This window comes from Amblyomma mixtum, chromosome 1, assembly GCF_055824585.1.
Source record: "Amblyomma mixtum isolate Tamu chromosome 1, ASM5582458v1, whole genome shotgun sequence".
NCBI lineage: Eukaryota > Metazoa > Arthropoda > Arachnida > Ixodida > Ixodidae > Amblyomma > Amblyomma mixtum.
Window position 1 is genome coordinate 59,565,679 of NC_143012.1, and position 26,341 is coordinate 59,592,019.

A 26,341-nucleotide genomic window follows, 5' to 3' on the forward strand; every position below is an offset into this window, starting at 1 on the left:
AGAGTTTCCGCCAACCGAGCAAGGTTCTTCTCTTAAATTTGGCACTGCAGGCATACTGAAGTGACTATAAGAACTGCAAAATAAGTCATATCAGCACACTACTTTTGGCTCTGGGACTCAGCTAAAGTGCCTTAGAACACAGATGTTTCAGGCGTTTTCTTTGGTCGGCTCTATCCTTTCAAAGGATAATGAGGATGAGGAAATTAAGTGTTCCCATGCAGTTTTGTGCTCTACCTATGGCACCACTCACCCACTGCATATAACAATTAAGCGTGAATGGGTGTAAATGTCTCCCTACTCTCCTATGGAGGGAAATATACGTTAAGAGACACAAGACTAACTTGAGCTCCCTAGAAATTGCAAAAAAAATTTAATTGTAAACTATGTGACTTAACATCCCTCAGCGATGCGTGAGCTATTAGGAACACCATAGCGATGGACACCAGATTAACTTTGACCAGCTGGGGTTCTTTAGGGTGCACGTGCAACGCACAGCAACTGAGGATTTCTGAATTTCTCCTTGACTGAAGTCCTACTGACCTAGCCACATGCCGCGGTAAGGCCGCTGACCTAGTGGTTCAAATTGGAGGAGTAGATAGAACAGCAGCAGGAAAAACAATTTTGCGAAAAGGACTCTAGAAAGAAAAAAACTTGCAAAGACAAAGCTGGGAAAATGTGGTACATAGCTTTTCCTTGGTAATATCCTACAAGAATCAGCTCGAGCATTTCGAAAAACAAAACACAAAGCTATCTGCACCCAGTTTACACATTTTACATCAGTGCATACATCCTCATATGTGCAACCAAGATATACAATGCGCCATTTCCAACTGCAGTTCTCACTCTGTCAGACAAGAAATAATGATCTAATTCTAGACGAAGAAGGATAGGATTTTCGCATAGTTCACCTGAACAGCCATGTGAAAGCATGTGTTTAGCCTTATTGGCTCATGGTATTGTTTTTCTAGGTCGTCGGCAAGTCTGGCAAGGATATTAGACTAGGCTAAGCTCTGATCGAGGCTAAGGTGATCCGATGTATTTGCACCTGGAAGCTGATGAAGATGACAATATGCAGTGCATAGTGCAAGAGTGTGTTGTAGTTTAACACGAGGCGTGATCGGCTGTGCTGATAGCATAGTGCTCTAGAGCACTGGCCATCGAAGCTGATCTGTTCGTTTGAAAAACAAAAGTTGGAGATGGAGACTTTTATTCCAGGCCGCACTGCTGGAGAGCTTATTTACAGAAACATGCGCAGATACGCACTTCTCTTTATGTGACAGTAACCAATGGAAGCCAGACAAACAGTCTGGCTACAGAGCACTTCAGGTCTTTCGTATTTGAAGGCGTCACGGAATCTTCATAACCACCACAAAAAAAAAACAATTTTGCGGGGCGGGCACAGGGAATTTTCTTTGCTTTCAATAGCTTGAAGCATCAGAGTGGCATCGAGCACAGTGCGCCATCGAAGCCCTGTATGTAGTTAGAAATTGCACTCGATGAAATTGCTATGCACGCCAAATCTTCTGAGATCCTGCATGATAATTCTTTCCCCCTTGTGGAACAGTGGAGAGCTGAGTTAGTCGAGACAGCCTGATGATGACTGTGGCCTTGTCCTTTGAATCAGATGGGCACAGTTGGTGTGGTGCCCAGCCAGAGTACACAAACACATGCACATAGCACACACAACTAGTCAGTCCCTACACATAACGCATGCACATGCATGAACACACACACACATATAGACAACTGGAACAGCAATGACAGCAGCACATCGTAAGCTTGGTGGCCATTTCAGTGACTGCTGCCACATGACACCACCAACCAGTGTTTAGTGAGGTGCTCCTAGTATCGTCGGTACACAGCACCCACCATCCAGCAAGGTGCTTCTCGATGGTCTCCACTGGGGCTCGGACATTACGTTTGCTGCTGTGATCGCGATCCAGTTCCTCTAGCTGGGTGGGAAATGGAGACCCAAACGCCTGTAGAATTTGTCATCCCCGGTGGACTAGACAGGCCTTGGCAGCAGAGAGCCAAAGTGTTCCGCAGTTTTGTCTGCTTGCTCACACATTCAGCATAGCGTGCTCTCCACTGTCTGATGAAATCGGCGCCACGGAAGGTAAGGGCAGCCTGTCGGTAGCCTTGTGAAGGCAGTTACAGATTTTCGGCGAACATCTCCACTCCCAGACATCGGAACTATAAACTCTGGGCGAAGGTCTTATTTTCCAAGGTTAATTCTTAATCCGCCGTGTTGCTTCCAGCCAAACAGACAACCACAGTCTTCTTGGAGCTGAGCCGTCGGTTCAAACGAGTAACCACATTCTGGCAGTCGCTCAGCAGAAATTGCAAATCCTTGGCGGGTATTCCACAGGCAGTACTAGATCGTCCGCGAAAGTTTTACCCGGCAGTCAGCGGTCGTCATCCATGCCAGCTGAGGCGGAAACCGATGCGCGGCCTGAGGAGCTCTCGCTCGATGCTCGCCGACGACAGACACCCTTGGCGCAGACCTTTCTTCACTGCGATGGGGCCGATCGAGGACCCGAAGTGCGCGACGACCGTGTTTTCCTCACAGAGACGTAGAATGTCGACCAGCAGACGCTCCGGTGGCCCCAGGTCCGAGTCCGACAGGGAGGTAAAAACAAGATCAAAAGCACGGCATGGGGTACGCTGTCGTACGCTTGCTCGGCATCGAGTATCTCCGTATGGGCGATCTAAATGCCGTCGAACCGAATTGAATTCATTTCCTGCAGTTTATCGGTGCGAACTCCGCCGCAAGCCATGGCCGCCGCCTAGCATGGCTTAGCCTCAACTCATGCGCTTTAAAAACATTTCAACCAAATTTTAAAACAAAATCCAACACTTGTACTATTATAGGTGAGTATTTAAGCTGTAACTGAATATTATAAAAAGTTTATGCCGATTTTATGCGCCCTTTTGTTTAATTATGTTGTCACGTGGGTATATGCGTGTCACGAGCGATATAGCCCCCCTACCTGGCTGGTGACACGCGTGTGTCTCCATCTATTGCCTTATTAATTACAAACTGCGAGTTCATGCTTCTAAGATGGTGTTCCATGCTCACTGAATCGCTACGCATTATTTACAACCCAGAGATGCAACACAAAAATTTGGTGTCTCTACCCCTTTAAGCTGCTTGCATACAATACCCTTATCAGACCTCAGCTGGAATATGGCTGTACAGTATGGGACCCTCACTTGAAAAAAGACGTAAATAAACTAGAAATGGTACAGAGAAAGGCAGTTCGTTTCATAATCAATTCATACCGCAGATTAGATTCACCTTCGTCTCTAATGAGTGCTAACAACATTTTGACCTTAGAAAGCAGAAGAAAGATTTCCAGGCTGCCGTTTCTGTATCGGCTCTGCAATCACCAGCTTGGTATCAACGCGCGATTGTTCATTCATCCACGTGAGGGTCGTCAAACTCTGCACTCCCATCTTTACAACCTGGAAGCAATCCTTGCGCGTACAACAGGTTTAAGAACTCATTTTTTCCACGCACTGTCTCCCAATAGAAGTTTTTTCCGCGCATGATGTAAATGTTTTCGAAGAACGTGTACGAAAAGCTCTGGGTTGATGTTACTCTTCGCTTTTGCTGATTCACTTCTTTTTTCCTTCTTTTTCTGTGTTTGCACTGCATGCTGCGCGTTTTATACCCTCCGATTGCTTATGATTGCTTGTGTTGCTTTTTTGTGATTCCTTTCTAATGGTGGCGCTGAAGTGCGTTTACTTATGACCTGTATTGCCCTCCTGCTTGGTCTTCAATGACCAGTATGTTTAATAAATAAAAGCAATTTGACGCTTTTCCCTGCATCAATCATACGCGCACGCGCACTGGGAGATGGGGAACGCAACCATCCACCGCGTTATTTTCTTGTCTCGTGTCTCGCCTATTTGGCCCGTGAAATCTGCAAGCCGGCTGAGTTTCCAATGTACTGGTTGGGTCACATCTAAAGCACTGTTGGATCATACAGTACGTAAGCTGGGTAATAAATTAAACACGGTTTACATGTTCACACATATTGACTAGCGAAATTCACACACACAGGACAAGAGAAGGCGACAGAACACACGCAAGTACACACGCAGCATTAGCAGCTACATGATCAGTGACCGCCGCGGTGGCTCAGGGGTTAACTGGTTATGGTGCTCGCCTGCTTACCCGAAAGACGCGGGTTCGAGCCCGGCCGCGGCGGTCGAATTTCTATGGAGGCGAAATTCTAGTAGCCCGAGTTCTGTGCCATGTCAGGGCACGTTAAAGAACCCCAGGCGGTCGAAATTTCTGGAGCCCTCCACTACGGCGTCTCCCATAGCCTGAGTCGCTTTGGGACGTTAAACACCATAAGCCAAGCCAAGCCGCATTGGCAAAATGCTGTTGACGTAGAAAAGAAAGCTGCATCGCCATGAGCATCAACAATGGCAACATTGCCTGACGCGAATGGCTATCGACGAGGATGGGGCGTTTAGCTGTGGAAGCGACCATAACAGAATACAGCTGGAGTTTGGTGGGAACGCCCGGACGCTAAGGCCTGTGGAGGAGAGACGGTTTTTCCTGTCTGACCGAGACGCCGAACAGCTGGCGGACGAGTTAGAAACTACACCAGCAGAAGACTATGAAGGATTGGTGGAACGGGTGCAGACAGTGCTTCGTAACAAGCGGCGTAGGGGTGATAAACGTGGCAGGCACACTCCCAAGCGTTGGTGGGACGGTGAGGGAAAGGAAGGAGGCGTGCCGGAAGCATCGACAGGCACTGAGAACAAAACAGCCTGAGCAAGCAATCCTGCACCTATGGGAGGAATATAGAGAGAAGAAGGGGAAAGCAGCTCGGCTAATACAGCAGAAGATCCGTACATCGGACAGAAAGTTTTTGGATGAAATAAAGAGAAGCGGGCGGAACGCGCCTCGTACATTCTGGCGGCATGTGAGAAAGTTGTACGGCCGTACAACTCCGAAGCAGCAGTTACGCGACCCCCAATCTCTTCAACTGCTCTCACCTGAGGACAGCATGGAGCTGGTGGCAACGCAGGTAACAGCAAAGTTCAGTAGCAGCAGTGGATTACCGGAAGAGGGGCCGGATCCGGAAATTGGACCGGGGCCGGACGTACGAGAATGGTTGGGAGAAGTCGGGGATCAGGAGCTGAAGAACGTTATCGGGCGACTTTCAACTGATTCTGCACCTGGCACCGATGACGTCCCAGCGTCGCTTCTCAAGAAGTTAGGCCCGGTTCAGCGACAGGCACTGCAAGAAACCCTGAGTACCTGCCTGGAGTCCGGAGAAATACCTGCGGGCTGGAAACTGGGAAGAATGTTGTTCCTGTACAAGGGCTCCGGCGACCGCAGTAGCTATGCGGCCTATAGACTGATCACGGTGAATCCTGTTTTATACAGGCTGTTCGCTCAAGTACTGCGCAGACGGATTCAAGCATGGGCGGAGCGAGAAAAGGTGCTGGGCGAGTTGCAGCAGGGCTTTCGCCAGGGACGGCGGTTGGAGGACAACCTGTTCATCCTGACCCAGTGCATAGAACTCGCGGCAGGTCAGGGTAGAGAGTTGTGGGCGGCCTTCTTGGATGTGGAAAAGGCCTATGACTGCGTGGACCACGGGATCCTATGGAATAGGCTACGTCTCAAAGGACTGCCCGAAGAGGTAGTCTCCCGGCTGCGGGCACTCTACACAGACACTAAAGTTGTTGTGGAGTGGCAGGGCCTCCGGTCTCGTCCGATTGAGGTACAGCGGGGCCTTCGTCAAGGATGCCCACTCTCCCCTCTGCTGTTCATGCTGCTGCTGAGCGACCTGGAAGGTGAACTGGAGCGGTGTGGTGCAGGTTTCGACCTAACCTGCATGAACGATGGGCGGGTGGTGCGACAGGTCCTCCCAGGCCTGTTGTACGCTGACGACATCGTGCTGGTGGCGGGCTCGGAACCAGGCCTCCAGAAGCTGCTGGATATCTGCACCACACATGCAGGGCAGCTGGGTCTCCAATTCAGTGCACGGAAGAGCGCAGTGCTGTGCTGGTCCCGTGCCCCGACGGGCGTGGAGCCGAAGCTGTTGCTACAGGGACGTGAGCTACCGTGGGCGCATTCCTACAGATACCTTGGAATAGAGCTCACGACACAGCGGGCATACCTGGAGCTGTATGAGAGTGGCCTCCGCGCGAAGGCGCTTCGGAACCAATGTGTCCTGAGAGCCAAGGCGCTATGGTCATTCAACAGACTGGAAATACTGCGCACCATTTGGAAGGCGGTGATGGTGCCGGGACTGACTTATGCGAACGCGGTGCTATGTGTCTCATCGGGGACCCGTGAATTTCTGGAGCGACGACAGAGAGAGGTGGGACGGCGGGCTCTGGGTGCCTACCGTACGTCCCCAAACGAGGCCGTGCAGGGAGACGTGGGATGGTCCACCTTCGAGGCACGGGAGGCGACGGCGAAGCTCAATTTCGAGATGCGCTCGTGGACGCTTGGGGAAGAACGCTGGGCCCATAAAGTACAGCGGTGTCTGCTGTACTCTGGTATGTGCACGCGCTGGAAGAGGAGGGTACGAGCGTTGGGGAGCAAATACGGTGTGCCACTACCTACGATCACCGACACCGAGGGCACCTGCTGGAGAAAAGGGAAGGTGCGGCAGCGTGTAGTGGCGACGGAGACAGCGCTGTGGCAGACTAATGCAGAAGCCAAGCCAGCTCTCGGATTGTATTCTGCGCACAAACGAGAGATTGCGCAGGAGCGCTTCTACGACAACTCCCTTGGCAGTGCCCTACTCTTCGAGGCTCGGGCGGGAGTGCTGCGCACGAAGAAGTGGCAAGCCCGGATTGCCGGCCAGGACAATGCGGTCTGCTTGTGCACGATGTGTGGACAGGAGGAGGAGACGATCGAGCATGTGGTGCTGTCATGTCGATCGCTCTGCCCCTGCCAACCGAGTGGATGTACCCTTCCGCAGGCGCTAGGTTTTGACACAGGGCAACCGGCAGAGGGCGGTGCGGGCGACAGTGAAATGAACAACCAGGAAGCCATTACCAAGGCCAGGGCAGTCGAAACAACAAAGCGCCGCCTTGAAAATTGGAGTGGACTGAAGCGTTAGGTGGTGGTGACAACACGGCGGGACAGTCTTCGCCGTAGCGTCACAAAGATGGCTAGGACGCTCGTGTAATGTCCGCCCGTTACAAAGGGATAAGCCCCAAGTCCAATCCAATCCAATCCAATCCAACTTCGAGTGCAACCAGGTGCTGTCATATGGCAAGTAAACTCAGGCGTTTGCAAATTTGTGCTCCTCAAATACGTCTTTTTTTGTGATTATACTGCTGGTCTGGCTTCATGCGGCTCAAAGCATATCAAGCCGCAGCATGTCATATAGAAATCATGCTTTGTCTTTGCGCGTGCTTGGCGGGTTTCCGTCCCGTTGGCGTTTTTACCACCTTTTACCTTTCGGAGCAAAGCCAAAGCTTTGCAAATGTCTAGCCACAGATGCAAATCATTTTACCGCAGTCAAAGCTACTCGGGTAAACAGAGTTAAAGCAGTTAACTTTGATGCAGGTTGAAGTACTTTGCCATTCGAAGTGGGTAATTCATCGCGTCCACCCGCGCGCAAGTAAACGCAACAAGTGCTAACGTGCCGATTTTCACTGGCTAGCCGCTAAAAATTGAATGGATCTTTGTGTTATTATGTGACAGTCTTTCTGACACAATCGTGGGAGAGCTTTTCGTTGCTGCTTTCAGCTCTAGCGGCTGTGACTACAGTCGGTGCGCCATTTAGTTTGTTCTGAGGTGTATGCGGTTCTTCCTGCCTTTAATCGCTGAGTGAGTGCAATTCTCCGATTGTCGTGGTGGTTGCTTTCTCGAGGACTATTGTAGCCATGAAAGGTATGGTTCATATGCGCCTAGACACGCGAGAAACTGTGACACCGCGCTTAAAGCGCTGCTGTCTATTCTGGGGCCCGATGTAGGTGATGCAGGTGGCGGGACTTGTAGCCTACTGATCGTGCCGACAAGTTTAAAAAAAAGAGCATATCAATTTTAATTTTTTTTTTTGTGGCAAAGAAACCACTGCACTCTGCTGTTATAGAATCATTCAAGGATTAACAAAAAAGCGTTTTTTAGCCTGCACCGAGCAAGGACAAAGTCTTGATACTCTTCCATCGCATTATTTATCTTCCCTTTCACATGTCCTCGTGTCATTCATGTTATTATTGTTAAGTGCACATAGCATAACAATGCTGATTGTGGCTTTGGGACATTATTTTCATTTGGGCTGCTTTCTTTTTTTCCATCTCACAGGTGTCATAAATCATGTTGAAAAGACGAGAACTGCTAATTGCCAGGAGAATCTTCCAAGGGGAACCGCTGCAAACGTCAGGAGACCCATAGGTTGATGCTTGTATCCTGTAAAACCGAGTATCCTTTGATCTGAATGTGTTGACCATAGTCCAACATATTTAATGTGAACCCTGAAACTGGAATATATTCCAGTTAGAGAGTAATTACGTATTAATATCCACCAGAATGCACCCGTATGGCTGCTTCAGAATGTTGGATTCAAGCTATTCCATTATTTTGCAAATGCTCTGCCTTACTCGTTCGGGGTGATTGTGCTTTTCTGCAGCTTTCTTTCAGCCATTGCTGCATTGTTTATGCATGTATTTCTTTGTGGCAGCACACTGCTGCTTCCAACTTTCTGGGGAAAGCGTATAAAAAGGAGACGTGGCGAAAGCTGCAGTGCTCTGGGTAAGGGCATCCACAGAACTTTTTTCAGGGGGGACACCCGTTGGCTGAGGAGGGGGACGTGGCGAGTTGGCACCAAAAAGGCACTATTTGTGGTTTAAACTACCCTCATAAAACAAAAATTAGAACAGCAAGTTAGTGCTAGGCTTGGAGGACATGCATTGGATTTTATTAATGAGCCAAGAATTAATATCAAAAATCAAGATGCAAAAAGTTACAATCACCAAAGCATGCTAATCAGGCTGTGTAGTTGTTTTCAGATAGTGCATAAAAAATATACGGCATTCCAGGAGGGAGGGGCACCAGCACCCCTTGCCCCCTCCCCCCCCCCCCCCCTCCAGATGCCTATTGTTCCAGGATATTCAGCGTCCAACACTAAAGTGGTAGGGATTTATCATAGTTTAGCCGAGTAGATGTGCAGAACCATGTGTTCATTCTTCATTCGGAGAGGCCACTTAGGGGGGGGACGAGGGTTTTAAAAATAACTTTCTTTATTTATGGCTAAAATGTCATGAAAGTTTGCACACAGATGCATTTTTCTCTTTTGATTCCAAATATGTAATCATAATTGAGCTGGTGGTCTTAAATCTTTCAGTCTAGAATGTAATTAGGTAATTTGTTACACAGCTTTATTGAATTTTCTCATTGCATTTTGTTGCTTTTATTTACAGGAATTGATAGCCAGAGAGTTCCCATACCCGGTGGCATTCTTCAATTTTCTTTGAAGGCATGTCATCCCAATATACTGTGTTGAGAGTAAAAGGTCGCATTTTTTTACTCTGCAATTCGTTAAGCCAATTGCAATTTGCTATTTATACGTGGCCTAAACAAAAGAAGTAAGAATGTCATTGGGTATGGAAATTTGCTTGCTATCAATTCATGTAATTAAAAACAACAAAATGTAATAAATAAGTTCATTAAAGCAGCATAAGAAATTACCTAATTACACTCTAGAATTTATGATAACTTTTGACCTAAGAGCTCAATTATGGCTACATTTTTGGAATCAGAAGAGAAAAACACATTTGTGTGCAAATTTCATGAGGTTCTAGCCATAAATAAAAAGGTCAGTTTTAAGACCCTCGTCCGCCCTTAAGCTCCTCCTTAAGGGTATGACGTGATTGCTTTGCTGGGTTATTGCCCATATATGCAGAATTAGTCATCGTCTACTTAACATTCATAGACTGGTTGGTCCTCATACTGATACTTGTGGAGTTGCGCAGCAGTTAAGCAATGCGCCGCTCCACTGGCAGGTGGCTATTTCTATCACAGCCACCAGTAGGGATTGTGCAGCCATGTTGCTCTTCCTGAGCAACCTCTCACAACCAATCATTAATTTAACTGCCACCTGCCAGCCACCGCTGTGGCTCAGTGGTTATAGCGTTTGCCCGCTGGCTCGAAAGATGCAGGTCCGTCCCCGGCCGTGGTGGTTGAATTTTGATGGAGGCAAAATTCTAGAGGCCTGTTTGCTGTAGGAGTCAGTGCGCGTTAAAGAACCCCAGGTGGTTGAAATTCCCGGAGCCCTTCACTACAGCATCCCTCATAGCCTGAGTCGCTTTGGGACGATAAAACTCCCATAAACCATAACTGCCACCTCCATGGTGGTCAGATTACTCACAATCCGGTACATAGGTTGTGATAATGCCACAAGGTTGCATGTACTAGCGGCTTGATGCCCTCCTCTGCACAAGACAAGGTTCTTGCTAGGGGTTGGTACGTATGGAGTGGTGGTTTTGCGCTAAAGCTGGAGGAGACACTTAAGATCCGCCTAAAGGGTATATGGCCTGACAGCAATGATGTGTTAATGCCTATATATGAGGATTTGGTCATGCTCTACTTTACATTCATAAACCCCTGGGAGTCCTCGTACCTCTCCTAGTGGGGTGGTTAAACAATGCGGCACTTCTCTGCGATGGCAGGTGTCGCCACCGGTGGGGCTTGTGCGACCCTGGTTGCTATTCCCAAGCAACTTCTCATGACCAATCATTGATTAAAACTCGCGATCCCGTAGACTGGTTATGATAGTGTCACAACGTCATGTGACATAGGTTGCTTCTCTGGGGATTTTTCATGGATTTTTTACTCGCAACCAGTGATGCTGACAACGCTGCTGGCTTTTGTGTGACACGATGCCCTTAAAATTGTCGCATTAAATCTGACCTGTTGTAGCTGTTGCGTTTTGAACTCTGCAATTCTACATTTTCATGCATTCAGGCATGCAAGACATCCATATTTCATGATTTAAGATGCAATGGTGTTGGAATTTATTTTTCGTTACTTGTTTGCAATACTTATGTGAATATGTGTATTGTGTTCTTTGCTGGTTTAAAATGGTTTTGAGCAACTTGAGTTACTTGAATCAGTATGCTATTCTCTAAGGGTAGTACTCAGAGTAGTGATTGGCTATATTTTTGCCGTTTTTTTTCTAGAGGAAGCTTCGACGTTTTTACTTTTTCTCTTGCAACTAGTCAGCATTTCTAGCATGGCTTATCCATGCTTTGTTGTCATTTCTTCTAAAATTTTCAAAAGGACGCACTGCCGCCACTTACTGCCAGTGGTATGGCACTGCTGTTGGCAGAATCAGTTGCTGGTATCTGGTGGCAGCGTAGCAACAAGCCTGCTTGGCGTTTGTCGAGCAGAATGACTGCAGCTCTTGTGCGCACTCAATTTAAAATTTTGCAAAGAACATTTGAACTAAATAACCAAAAAAAACTACAACAATCTGGAAAAGTGTGGAAGCAGTTCCGCGTGGCCGTAATCAATCGAGATATGTCCGGTCGCACCTCGTGTCACAGCCGAAATGATAAAGCTGCGTACCGGCGGCTTTGAGCATCAGTAAACTCACAGTAAGGTGATTCACGGCAATATCAGCAGTATTAATTTATTTTTACTATCTTTAAGACCGCCTTAGTGTTTTCAACTTTAGTTTTGATGAAACTTGTCCATCTGATATAATCTGATACTCATTACTGCCGCTGCCTGGGTGGCACAGGAGTCGGGTCCACAAAGTTGCATAGAGTTGCTATACGTGTATATTTTGCCCTCTATGTTGGGGTTTTTAGACACAGTCTGCCATGAGAAAACGAGACTATGATATGAAAATATTCGATTTCAAATGCTTCTGCTGCGTATCACAGAGCCACAGCGTAGATTTGCTTATTTGGACAAGGAGCTCTCAATTGCTGCAGAGAAGAATAAGTTGATGAAAGTCAGCAGGCCATCTCTTTAGAAAATACTGCAGCTTGCAGTGCTTATTCTAATCAACTTCTCTGCTCTGTTTCATTTTGCAGGCATTGAAACCAATATTGGCAACCCACGAGTACACAAGCTGCCCAAAGGACAATGTTCCAAAAACAGTGCTTCCAGCATTTTCAGGATGAACTGCCTGGTGTTCATAACGTGAAATATCAGCATAGCCAGTGATCTCATACTGTGGTGGCGGTGCATGAAAATGGGCCGTATTCGTCCCTGACTTTTTAACGCGTAGATCACAACCATCATTGCAGCAACGAGCCACAGTGTCTCAGTGGTTACGTTGCTCGGCTGCTCACCTGAAAGATGCGGGTTTGATCCCGGCCGAGGTGGTCACATTTTGATGGGGGCAAAATGTTGGGAGGCCCATATACTTTGCGATGTCAGTGCACCTTAACGAACCCCAGGTGGTCTAATTACCAGAACCCCTCCACTACAGTGCCCCCATAGCCTTAGTTCTTTTGTGACGTCAACACTTGATAAACCAACCAACCATCATTGCATCATTAACAGTGGATATTGTGAAACATTCTATGTATGACATCGTGTGTGAGTGTTGAGGAAACCTTGTTATCTTACACATTGCCGTACAAATGCGCTTCTCTATGTTCTTTGTGCTGTGCAGCTTTTTCTGAACAGAGTACACAAGCTGGAGATTACACAGCAAAAGAAAAAAAATACCTGAAGAAAAGCGCCTGTGTTTGTGTGGATGCGCCTTTTGTGCATCATACTTGGTCTTGCTTTTTGTGCTCTAGTCTCACGAGTTTAGCTCTCGGTTTCCATTGTGGTTCTACTGCCCTGTGAGCTTCCATGTCTCATGATTTTATGGCTTATTGTTTTCTGTATTCTTCTGCATACAACGCCCTTATCAAGTGAGCTCTGAAAAGCAATAACGATAACTTTTTCTTATGCTGTCACATGTTTTCAGGTGAATTTTAATCTGCAGTGTTTTACCTTATCTCTACAGGAGGTTGTAGTGCGTGTGCTTCTGATTCTATTTGGTGTTAGGAAATATTATCTAGTCTGATTCATTTTGGTTTGATATTAATGGTTCATGCTTATTTTAGTGCTGTGGACTACATTGGTGACCCTGCTGGCAGAGTTGGTTTTGTGCTTGTGGTGTACGATGTGAGTGTTTCTGTTCTTAGTTTATTTTTTGTGATCACCGGGTCTGATTACGCAAGATTGAGTATAGTTCTTTGTTTTCTTAATTGCTTTTTTATTTTGCTGTCTTAACATTCAAAACTGCTGTGTATGTTTTTATTTATTCATTGCAGTTCAGTTTGGTAATATCAAGCTACAGATATTTTTAGTCATGGAGCCTTGTTTTTTTTTTTGCTTGAGGCTACAGAAAGAAAATTGTTTGCTTATGATGTTTGCAGAACAGCTGAAGAGGTTCATGCTTTGTTGGTACCATAAACCTATCATGGTAGCTGCCAGATGTGCACACTGTGAGATTATACGCGATGTGGTGCAGTGTGCAGAAGCAAATGTGCTGATCACGTTATTTTCGGTCGCGACAGCTCAGCTCAAATATAATATTGAGCATTTGGCTACATTTAGTGAAAGGGAATCAGTCGTCCAGCAGTTTTTCTCCAGCAATTTGCTCAAGGTTTATCTGCAACATGCAGGGTAGTGAACGTTCAACCTTTAATAGACAAAAGGAATGCACTCATCAGCAGTGTACTGCATCATGAGTGAAAGCTCACAGACATTCTGCTCACAGACGCCAACAGGGCTCTTGGATACTTGCGCCAAAATTTCTCTACCGCGCCTCTGCCGATAAAACTAACCCTTTATAAAACATTAGTACGACCAAAGTTAGAATATGCATCTGCAGTTTGGGATCCTAATATAATCACACTGATAAACACACTAGAATCCATTCAAAATCGTGCAGCACGTTTCATCTTAACTAACTATTCCCGTTACGCCAGCATTACTTCTATGAAAAACACACTTGCCTTACCAGACCTTTCTTCGCGCCGGAAGTGTTTTCGACTATGTCTTTTCCACAGACTGTATCACCATAACCCCCTGTTAAAGGATCATCTTTTTTCGAGCCCTTCATACATTTCATCCCGTTCTGATCATATATTTAAAGTCGGTGTTCCATTTTCGAGAACCAAATTGTGTCATGATTCTTTTATTCCTAAAACCAGCGTTGACTGGAACGACCTTCCTCCCTCCATCGCTGCCATTACCGATGTTGAGAACTTCAAGAAAACTGTGTTTTCTGCCATCATATAACTTGTTTTGTATAACTATGCACTGTATTTTTTTTTGTTGTACCACTCCTTTCTGTAATGCCTTCGTGCCCTGAAAGTATGTGAAATAAATAAATAAATAAATAAATTCGTTAAAATTTGGCCAGACTAGCAAGATCCCTCCCAAGAGGCCAGGCATTTACGAGCACTTTATCTTAGTTGCTCTGACTATTAAGTTGTCTGCAGAGTATGCCAATTAATTGTTTGAAAGCTGTCCAACTCCATGCTAATTTACGAGTACCAGGAAATTCGGTTTAAAAACATCTTTTTTCTTGAGGAACAACTCATTGACCTTGAAATGAAATGTTAGCATAAATGTTGTGTAAGATTGCCTTCTTCATTTATAGGTTACTGGCTGCCCCTCTAAACGGGCTGTGACATGCTGTAAATACTCTCATTTTCTTGGTGCAGGCCTGGCCACTGCTGATCCCAAGTTCAGAGTACGACCTGCGGAAAACACCAGTAAGCAGCTGCACCAGTCGTCCCACTGCAGTTGGACCTTCATGCAGAAAAACCCTGTAGAACCGCACCTTCGTGCCCAAACAGTTGACCATCCCTTCCAATGTGAACACTGTGGAAAGAGCTTTGCAAGAAAGCATGACTTTTTAAGACACATCCGTACCCACACTGGTGAGCGTCCATACAAGTGTAACCATTGTGGGAGCAGGTTTGCTCTCAAGGCCACCCTGGTGGAGCACCTTCGTACTCACACGGGTGAACGCCCATACAAGTGTGACCACTGCGGGCGCAAATTTGTTAAAAGTGGTCACCTAGTGCAACACCTTCGCATCCACATGGGTGAGCGTCCATACAAGTGCCAGCTCTGCCCCATGGTCTTTACACAGAGTTCAAACCTTGCAACGCATGTGCGTACCCACAAGAGAAAAACCGTTTCGGTGTCAGCTGTGCACAATGTCGTTTAAAGAAAAGCACAGTGTAAAGGTACATGAAAGCAGGAAACATGCTTCAAATGGCACAGTTCGTTGGAGTTCGGATGCCTTTTCTCAGCATCATCTCAATACCATTGCTAGCTAACCTGTCTCGCTTTTTAATTTGCTACGTTGGGGAAAAAATATGCGAATTTACCTGCCTTCATAGTACAGAGAAATTCTTTGGTTTCTTTTCCTTCTCCATAAGAAACCTGAACATGCCAGGCTGGTACTTTACTGGCTTAGTTTAAGCCCATTGGGTGATGCGCGTGAACTGTGGTTACAGTGTTTGGCACTATAGTTTGCAAAATGACATACTCACATCAGAGCAGTTCTGTGTTCTTTTAGAAGCAAGTGTTATGTCAGCAGAGAAGCATGCTGTTTCGTTATTCCTACCATGTTTGTGTTGTGCCTTTATTATTGGGACAAAAGAGCCAAGAAACAGAGCCTAGGCTCCAGATGATGAACATTGCTGGCTTCTGTTTGCAGGTTTTTAGAGCAGTCTCTTTCTTTAGGTTTAAAAAAATGAATGCTTTACTGCACTAGATTCCTGTGCATTAACTTTTGTCAAATAACCTGCTATCTTTGCATGTGGCATGTTTTTATTACAAATTATGGTCTCAGCATTGTCAGTCTTCAAAAACATGCTGTAGCTTCGAAGGAAAACCATCACCGTCTCAACAGCAGTTCTCATTCTAGTTTATGGTAATGGTTTTGAGGTAATTAAGCATTTCTACAGCAAGCCCTTGCATATTATGTTGTGGTTATGGAAACTCAAGTGAACTTGCTTTGGCAACTACATTGACAAAAATTGATGTAAACTGACCGTTGCCATAAAAATTATTGCAATTTATAAAAGCTTGTGGAGTTTCATTTGTTAAAAACCGCTGAGGGACACTCGGGACAATGCTATCAAATTTTTTGTGTTAGTGAAATCCAATAGTTTGGCATTTGTAGCTTTGCTGCCGCTTGTCCTGGAGTGAAAGGTGCATTTATTTCCAAGAGTTTTGGATTCGGAGTTTAATACGTTTTTCCTGCGTCTACGATTCTTGGGAGTCTCTGATGACAAAGTAGGAGAACAGTGACTCCGTGACTGCTGACGGCCGGAGCACAGCAGCTGAAATGAAAACTGCTGCTGGCATGACGTTGAAGAAATCGATCACCTGTCGTCGCTTCATTTACATTTGCACCAATGTTACGATGGACCCTTTTCCCAATTTCGGCAACGCAGTTCTCGTAAGGAACTGCGTCATGCATTCAGCAACCTCAACCCCTCACAGCACGCGATGCTTTTGAGGGCTGAGGCGGCAAGTCTTGCAAGAAAGTCCTAGCTCCGAGGAGTCGGCAGTGTCGCTGTCGCCACTGAGCCACAGTCACGAGTGGTGTGTAGCAACTGGTATGTGCAGGGATATTGAAATTCAGTAATAATACTCCTTATAGGGCTGCTTATGCACCCTAGTGTCTTGGTACGTTGGTGAAGCGAACACGCTGTTTGGTGTATTTGCTAACATGGAGGCACGTTGAACATTGGCTACACATAGCTCTTTTTCCTTGTCGCAGTTACATGTCATTGCTCGAAATCCGGCCGAGGAGCACTTGCTGCTCTGCCCTTGTAAATCGAGGTGCGTAATAAAACCATACGGGCATGCAGAACGCATAGCCGCGAAGTACCCTAAAGAATACCAAAACTCAGCCGGCCGCCTTGATGCGCCTCTAATTTCCGGCTTTCTTTGATTTTCAGCATTCAGGTTGTCTTTTTTTCTCTCTTCCTCCTGTGATAAAAGTGCACTAGGAGCTTGAAACAAAACTTGTATACTTTAGTATGGATCAAACGCATACCCTTCATGTACGTTTATTAGCCTCAGAGATCTGTGGTGCCTTTTTTTTTTATTTCATCATCACGCTTATACTTGCGAGATTGGTCTGTGGCGGCAAAACCTGTATTTTAGTTCTTGCTCTTTTCTACCTTACAAGGGCTTTGTTTGTTTTCAGAAAGAGCGGTATTTTTGTGTTTAGTTGCTGGTATTCTATCGATACAAGCCAACTTCATTTTACTCCTCAGTGTCCCTTTAATGAACATTTATTTACTCCATCCCAGTATGTGTTGTGAGCTTTATTGCTTCAGAACAGAGACACCAACCAGCCAAAAAAGGTCTGTCTTGACATTCCTACTCCCAGCACGGGGCCCTTGTTCACAGCAAAGGTGCAGTGTCCTGCATAAACCGCAACTGAGTTTACTTGGAAGAATCAAGATGCTACAAAAAGAAATTGCAGCGGCATGCTCGTCATGTGCAAAATAAAAGCATTCTTAACAACGCTTAATCAGCACTGAGTGATGAATGGCCGCGAGATTGACTGCGACAAGGCAAGGATCGTTGCAAGCAAAAAAATGACGGTATCACGACTGCACATGGAATCTCTAACCATATATACAGAACACATCACACAAGCTGATATGAAATGACGCAAATCTAAACCCGATATACACATGCTCCTTCCGGTGATTTTTTAAATCTATTTAAAATAAACCTCTTTTGGTGATGTCTTCATTGTGAATGCGGCCACCATGCCGGCAAGTGAAATGTCAAGAAAGATCTTTTTTTGCTATTTGGTGTCTCTGTTTTGAAATGCAACACCTCCCCACCCCTTCGCGAATTGGATTCTGTCACACTCTCTAATTGATCCACATTACTACATCAGCTTTTTTTGCGATGCTGGTTAGTTCGCAAACGGTTTACTTGCTGCTTTTGAGGGTTCTGTCAGTAGTAATTGTGTGTTGTAGTAGCTTGCAGCATTTGTGACCAAGTCAATAAATATTTGTTTTCATCCATACAAAGCACAAGGATGGAGTGCCTGCAGAAAGCTGAAGCCATCGGCATCTTTGTGAAGCAACTGCCTTTACACATGTTGGCAGCGAAAGCACATTACGGACATGATATGGACATGTGCTGACTAACAACTGATCGCTTTATTTATAGTGATTTGAAGTTTATGGGCTGAAAGATGAAACTAAAATACACAGCTAATTTAGAAACAAATACAAACCACGGATTAACGCTGGCTCAGATGGAGTGGAGATATGGCTGAGTGTGACCTAAACTTAAAAAAAATAGCACTGGAGATATGGCTGAGGGTGACCTAAACTAAAACAAAAACTAGCACTTCCCTCCAAGAAACCTGTCGTCTTTTTTCAGTGTTATTCGATGGGGTGTGAATGCAAGCATTTCCTTCTTTTTAGACCCACAACACTTGACCCTTCGTGGGAAAACTGGACACGTACTGTATTTGCGCGATTGTAGGTTGACCTTCACTTTTTTCATTTGAAAATCTGAAGTGGAACGGTCCACTTGCAATCGAAACCACAGCTGGGCACCATAAATAAAGGCAAGACAATTGAGGTATCAGCAATGCTATAGCGTGGTTGCAATTTCAGGTTTGCTCCACGACTCTGCCCAGCAGAATTCAGTTAAAGGATTTTTATTTTTTTTCTTTCAACTGCACACTCGGCACTGAAGGGAGTATAGATAGTTGATAGATCATGATGGCCCCCTGTTCCAATCGTGGTTGCACCATTCATGGAGGGGAAAAAGTTGCGCCGCCACTCGGAACGGCAGTGCTTCTGAGGAGTGTTTTTGTAGCTTATAGAAGACACTGCTCACGCATTTGACGGCTGCTGGCAACGTTTTACCGGTTATTAATGTGCCGTTTCGTCTATCGTCATTTGTGCTTCGAGTCCAATATGTGTCCAGCTCTCATTCACGGCTACATTCAAGAAAGCTGTCATTCTTTACGCTGAAGAAATGAACAACTGTGCGCCGGGGCCAGCAGTTCGACATCTCGGAATGGGTGGTACAGGTGCGGTGTTGCAATGAGGCAAAATTTTCAGCTGTTCCACACAGTGTTGTGGCGTGGCTGTTTTGCAAAGTGAGGAATTTCGTGGAACAACGACGTGCTGTGGTTGTTTGCTGGTTAACGATGGTAGAACGATGTGCTGCGCGACCGCAGCAATGATGACGTCAGCGCTAGTGAGGACGATGGCACAAGCTTGAAAATGTAGACGAGTAGTCCAGTGTGAAGAATCCAGGCGCTAACAAAAAACGACACAGAGGGGACACAGCGCTTACTACAGGTGTAGTCCAGTGACTAATACCTTTTCGTTTTGGAAAGTGCCCACTAGCGTCGCATTCTACTCTTAAAGGGGCTCCATAAGGTCGCTGTGTGCCTGGCATGTTAAAGCACGCCTCTTTACAAATATTGTCCGGCAAGGATTTTTTAAATGCGCTTTGTAGAAGCTAAGCTATCTGTAGTGAAAATTTGAACTTCAGCGTCATCGCGCCTTTCTCTCTTCTCTCATCATTTTTTTGCACGCTGGAACGTCTGTGCTCCTCCAGTGGCCCCACCGCCGGGAGCAGAGCTTGCTGACCCACCGCAGCTACGCGTCTTATTGGCCGCAGCCATGGTTGCTGCCTCACGTCTGAAAGAATCTAACCAATAGCCGCCTCTCAACTTGTGTACGCAGGTGCGAGCCACGGAGGAGGGTGCGAGCAAGAAAAAGTTGCCGATAAGGGCTCGTCAACTTTTGTGTGTGATTGTGGGTCCTCTGCGGCCTGTAGAAGTGCATTATTTCGCTTAGGTTTTCATGACAACACAGTGCAGTTATTGAGCGAGCTGATGTGCTCTTCTCGGAAGGTGTTTCAGAGCCCCTTTAAAGGGGAAGCTTAAGCAACCACCAAGTTTCTTTTTTTACCAACCTGCGATATGGGGGGGGTGTCGAGTTAAGTTACTAGTGAGTCAACTTATGATCAAGCGAGTATGGTACGTGCTACTTTTTTTCATTGCCATGTTTTGAGTTGTGAGCCTAAAACTACTGCATCCATTGCTTTGATATTTCTAGCGCCGCCTTGTGGATGTCCAAGGAAGCTTTTCTGCCTTTGTTTTAACAATATTCGCCCGGTGGCATCACATACACGTATCTCAAACAAACTTTTCCGCTTGCATGTGTTGCACGTGTTTTAGAAAGGATATTGGCACGATATGTCGTGTCTAGGGTATGGCGCAACTTATAGGGGCAAATGGACACGCTGTCTGAGAGCTGAGAGGCGGAACACTGTTGTGTTTATTTTCGCCTTCCTTATGTGCCGGCATGGGATGACAAGATGTGTACATGTGCCACATTACCACGGTTGCACACAAGTCGAAATAACACCCCATCCCCTGTTTTATTATTTTTTTGCAATGACACCCCCCAACTGCCCGACCTAACATGTGCCCATATGCGCGTCTATAACCTGAGGTACCAACAAAGCCGTCGCCATCAGCAGAACCCTGGCTGATGCCATCATACACTGTAAAGCATCTATTTCACACCGGAAACCGGCACTTGTGGCAGATTGGCAAAACGGATGGCTCAAGATGCAGCACAAGTGAAGATCGTAGCACTCACCTCCGTAGCCATGCATGTTGAAAAACGGTTATAATGATAGAAACAGGCATCTGTCGTCATCTGACAGCACCTCAAAGAATGCATGCACACGTGTAGAACAGTTTATTTCTTTTTTATTTTTCTTGTATTATTGGCTCTCACTTCGGGGAAGTGGCCCATTCATGGGTGCACCTCTTGACCACATATATGCGGTATATTTTTACTGGAAAAACTTCAGACGGGCTAATTTTTTTCTCTTGCTACTTGTCACCATTGCTAGGATAGCTTAACCATGCACGATTATGCTTTCCATGGTTTCTCATCATCTCTTGTAATATTTTTATAAATGATGACTGCTACAATGCTGCCACTGGCTCTGCGCTCCTGCTGGAAAAAATGCTTGCTGCTGTCTGTGATGGTATCAGGTGTACTGTTTCATTGATATTAATTTAAAAACCACCGCACTCGTCATTGCCACTGTACAACCTCTAAGCAGGGGTGCAGTCATGTCCACAAAGTTGCGTATAGTTACTGTATCAACTACATATTGCGTGCCCAATGTCGAGGTTTACGGACACCATCTTCCATGAGATAGAGTACCGTATGAAAAAAATGAGGTATTAAATTAATCTGCAGTGATTCTCAGTGCCACAGCCTCGTATTCGCTTATACAACAAAGAGCTTTCTCTTTCATAAAAAAATTAATAAAAGTGAGCAGACTGTCCCTTTAACGAAGTGCTGCAGCTTGTGACCGACTGTTGGTTTTTATTATCATCAAGTATCTTGCTCTCTTTCACTTTTCAGGCATTTGAACCAGTAATGGCAAGCCAAAGAGTACACAATCTACTCGAAGGCGAATCTTCGAAAACCTCTGCTGCCAGCATTTGCCAATGGAACACCTTGATGTTTATGAAATAGCATATCCAGTGATCTCGGACTGTGGTGGCAGTGCACAAATTTGGGCGTAGCATACCCGGCCTTATTAGCACAAAGAGCACAGCATTGCAACAAGAACAATGTATACCATGAAACATTCCACGTCTGATATTGTACATGAGTTCAGCGCAAGTCATCTGATACCTTGTGATCCAGCAGACTGCAGTGCAAGTGGCACTTTTTCTCTGAACTCCTCTGTAATTAACAGCAATGAAAAAACATGGAGGGGATTAGAAAAATTGCCCGTTATGTGCTTGTTTCTTTTGCGCATCACACTTCATCTTACTTTCTGTGCTGTTGTCTCTCCAGTTTTAGTCCTGGCTTTTCACTGTGGTTCTGTTGTCCTAGAATTCAGTTCTTTTGTCTCATTATTTTGCTGCTTATTATTTTATTTTCATTACTGTGAGTTATCTTTTTGCAAAATGAACTCTCAAAATCAGTTACATTTTACTGTTATGCTGTTTTATATTCTGGGATGAATCTTGAAGGGACATTTGTCAAAGCTGAGCGTAAAAGTATCAGCGTGGTAAATTTTTGTCTGTTGGTGGCAGTAACATCTGCAGAACTTGTGGTTTGGGCACAACTTTATGTATCGTGAATTGGAAAAGAAATTCGGGTCCGAGTGGATGGTAGCACCAAGCTGTGTTCTCTCGTCGCGTCTGATCTGGTATACGCTTTTAGTTAATATCCTGCATTTCCTGATTATGCCCCAGCTTCCTACAGACACAGGTATTTTAGTTTATATAAAATTAAGGCAGTGCAGTTATGTGCTCTTTCAGTAAATTACAGTGACTTTTATTCTTTAAGCTTGATTGCTCATCTTTTAAAATGTTTTTGAAAAAACAAAGCACACAGACGACCTTGGTGGTATGCTTGCAGAATTTTTTGCTAGGTACTACTTTATTTTTGGTCATAACAGATTATCTCGAACTCATATTGAACACTTGGCTACGTTTCTAGGCAGGGAAGTAGTCCTTCGGCAGTTTTTCTCCAGCAGCGTGAACAAGGTTTCCTTGAAATGTGCAGAGTAATTAATGTTGAAGCTTCAGCAGACAGGAGGAATACAGTCATTAGCAGTGTACTGTGTGTTTGATCAAAGCTCATTGACATTATTTATTGATGAAATTCTCTTCAGCATTACTTGCAAGTTTCCTGCCGATGATACGTGTACTTTGTCTAAGCAGCTCTGGCTCTTAAGTTTCCTGCAGAGTATGCTCATTGCTCTCAGTAATTCTTCAGAAGCTAAAACATTATCCCTCCATACCAAATGAACTGTGACATGTCTTATTCTGCATTCCATTGAAAACTGCCTGTCTTTCATTGGTGCAGGCCTGGTCAAAGCTGATCCTGACCAGGGTGTGCCGCCTGGGGAAAACTTGCAGGATGTCAACACCCATATGCAGCACTCTGTGCCAAGTCTTTGCAACACTGTTGGAAACCGCCAGGATGGACATGCGAACAAGCAGTTGCATCACTGCAGCCACTGCAGTAAGGGCTTCATGAAGAAAAGCCACCTAAAGGTGCACCTTCGCCTCCACACCGGTGACCATCGCTACCAGTGTGACCACTGTGGAAAGAGATGTGTACAAAAGTGTGACTTGGTCAGACACATCCGTACCCACACGGGTGAGCGTCCATACAAGTGTGACCACTGTGGGAAGAGCTTTGCTCAAAACTGGGCCCTGGTGGCACACCTTCGCACCCACACGGGTGAGAAACCATTCCAGTGCCAGCTCTGCCCCATGGCCTTTACACAGAGTTCTAACCTTGCAAGGCATGTGCAAGCCCATAACAGTGAAAAACCGTATCAGTGTCAGTTCTGCACATGGGCGTTCAAAGAAAAACACCATTTAAAACGCCATGAAAAAAGTCAGCATTCTTCAAAAACCACTGTTCCTTAAAGTTTTCATGCGTTTTACCAACTTTAGATAACGAAATAATTTCCGGCTAACCTGTTTCATATTTTAATTGGTCAGGTTGGGATAAAATATGCAAATTTACATGATTTCAAAGTGCATCGGCATGGGGCAATTCTTCGGTTGCTTTCCCTCCTCTGTAAGAAACCTGAACCAAGCAAACTGCTGCTGTCATGAACGGAACTTAAATTGTGGCATGTGCAGATGTCATCATTTTACTAGTTTCAGTGTGTTGAATGACTTGCATGAATTCTGGTTGCAGTTCAAGAAGATGAGATATTCTTGTGAGCAGGACTTCGTTTAACTCTAAAAAAACAGCCAGTAGGTAAATATGGTTCATAAAACCTGGGTGTTTCTTCAGGTGCGTCACAATAATCATTTCTCGTACCCCTTTTATTTCTCATTTTTATCAGTGCATTCATTTCTGTGTCCCCTGATCTGTTCAACTTTGCCATTTCTTTTAGACAAATGCTTGAATAAATAAAAGAAATCACTTTCTGGATTGAGGTTTTTAGCACTAAATCTAAAATTTGTGCATCTATATGCATCAATCGCATAATATCTTATGCCGTAATCCAAAAAAAGGAGCTTTTGAAGGAGAAGAAAACAATTTCTTGGTGTTGTTGCAATGTGTGAATGCTTTGCACTAAAATGTTTGGCACTAGCTAACAAACTGACATACTAATGTCCGAGAAGTTCTGTACTCTTTTCTGAGTGTCATACCACCAGAGAAGCATGCTGTCTTATTGTTCTTTCCATGCTTGCATTGTGGCTCTATCAATGTGATGCAAGAGCAGAGAAGCAAAGCCCAGCCTTTTGATGATATACAATGCTTATGTTTGGTTTATTTGCTGCTTAGGAGTGTTTTATAAGTTTTAATTGTGTGCTGTAACAGTTTCCCGGATTTGCGACCAAATCAATAAAGTTTTCTTGTCATCCATTCAAGTGCAAGGATGGAGTGCCCGCAGAAAGCTTATGCTTTGGGCAGCTTGACGATGCAGCTGCCTTTACCCATGGTGGCAGTGAAAGCACATTGTGATCATGACATGGACATTCGCTGACTAACAACCAATCGCTGCATTTATAGCATTTTAAAATTTATAGGCTGAAAATTATGGTGCTAGAATACACAGATGAACTAATAAGAAATACAAATCATGAATTAACCCATGCTTAGATGGTGCGTATATGTGGTAAAGAACAATGGGCCAAAAGAAATTAAACAAAGCCAAGCAGTACTCCACCTTCGGGGATTCTCCTAAACATTTGACCAACCCTCCAAGAAACCTGTTTTCCTTTTTTTTCAGTGTTATGAATGAATGTGAAAGCGTTTCATTCTCTATGGATCGAGAACACTTAAAAATTTGTGTGCACACGTCTGCACTTTCGACGTCTTCGTCTTGACAAGGAATGGTTTTCAGTATTTGGGAACAGTGGATGACCAAATGGCTACCTGTCGATAGTTTGAAGGAACAAATGTGTTCACTTAGCCTCGTTATGCTGATGTGCAAGACGAGAGGTTGAGACGTCTTGACAGTAGTGAGGATGATGCTGCTGATGGCACAGTTGTGCTTGGACCGGAGAGCTGGAGAGCAGAGAGATTCTTTTAGAAGAAGTTTGCTGAAGAAGCAGAAATGTAGACTAGGCAAGGTCATCATCATCATCAGCCTGACTACACGCACTGCGGGGCAAAGGCCTCTCCCACGTCTTTCCAATTAACCCAGTCCTTTGCCAGTTGTGGCCACTGTATCCCCGCAAACTTTCTGCCACCCCCTGCTACGGTTGTTTTCTCTTGGAATCCACTAAGTTACCCTTAAGGAGCAGCTGTTATTTTGCCTTCACATTACATGTCCAGCCCAAGCCCATTTCTTCCTCTTGATTTCGACTAGGATGCATTAGCCCGCATTTGTTCTCTCAGCCAATCTGCCCACATCGGTCTCGTTATTTTAAACCCATCATTTTTCTTTCCAAAACTCGTTGCGTTGTCCTTAACCCTTTCACTGCCAGGTTTTTTTACTCACATCTGCACACACCCTGCCGGGTTTTTTTTTGCATGTTAGTTTCCTGGTCATTTTTTGCTAGTAACGCACTAAAATGCTCTGCAGGACATGTAGACATGTTTATTCAGGATAATCTTATAGATATTAGTTGTAATGAATCAAATCTTCCAGAACCAATCTGGCCTGTCGGTTTTCCTTTCCTTACGGGGATTTTTGGTGGCAGGGGGACTTCATCGCTGTCATCACTCGACAAGGCACTTAGGTGGGCTCCTTCCTCATTCTCATTATCATTGGACTCCGAATTCACAAGCAATTTTGAATTTCTTTGTCCGTCAAAGCGCGGACGAGTGTGGCACATAGCCTGATGGCTGCTGTGCGCAAACCAAAACGAAGTGACTCGGATGTGGAAACATGCGCGCCATCTGTTGTTTCAAATTTACCCTACAAGATCTATGAATTTACGGAGTCTGTCCATAGATGGCGCTACATGTTTTGATAGTTTTTTTTACACGAGTATTGGGAGCGGCAGGGGGTGAGTTAAGAAGCCAAAACGAGTTAACTCGGGAGGCGCAGTGAAAGGGTTAACTTAAGCTGAACCCTCTTCATTAGCCTCCACGTTTGGCAAGTTGGTTCATCACCAATGGGAATGGCTGCAGTGTGAACAGCAAAACTTTTAAAGGGTCAGTCTATTCACCGAGATGAGTATATAAATAATGGCATATTCTGGTAGTTGGCACCCTATAACATCAATAACGAGGGATCTGCGCCTGGTTTAGGCTGGAATTTATATTTTATTTTGGCGTTAAAAGTCACGTAAAAATGCATGGTGGCGACCCCAAACGTTCATTTTGTTCAAGAAAGTGGTAGTCTTTTTTTGTAGAAGCA

General features: G+C 45.2%; 1 protein-coding gene across 1 annotated transcript; it reads left to right on the forward strand.

Moving 5' to 3' along the window:
- Positions 1-9,840: 9,840 nt before the first annotated feature.
- Positions 9,841-24,396, forward strand: LOC149366386 (uncharacterized). Its single transcript, XM_089550472.1, has 2 exons — positions 9,841-14,883; positions 22,870-24,396. The coding sequence occupies exons 1-2, from the start codon at positions 14,757-14,759 to the stop codon at positions 23,439-23,441; spliced, it is 699 nt and encodes a 232-aa protein (XP_089406598.1). The 5' UTR covers positions 9,841-14,756; the 3' UTR covers positions 23,442-24,396.
- Positions 24,397-26,341: the final 1,945 nt, after the last annotated feature.

Bases quoted from the DNA above. Each gene is read 5' to 3' on its own strand.
- LOC149366386 (XM_089550472.1), top strand. From the start codon at position 14,757: ATGCAGAAAAACCCTGTAGAACCGCACCTTCGTGCCCAAACAGTTGAC. The intron at 14,884-22,869 runs GTGAGCGTCCAT...TCATTGGTGCAG, and splicing joins ACACATCCGTACCCACACTG to GCCTGGTCAAAGCTGATCCT.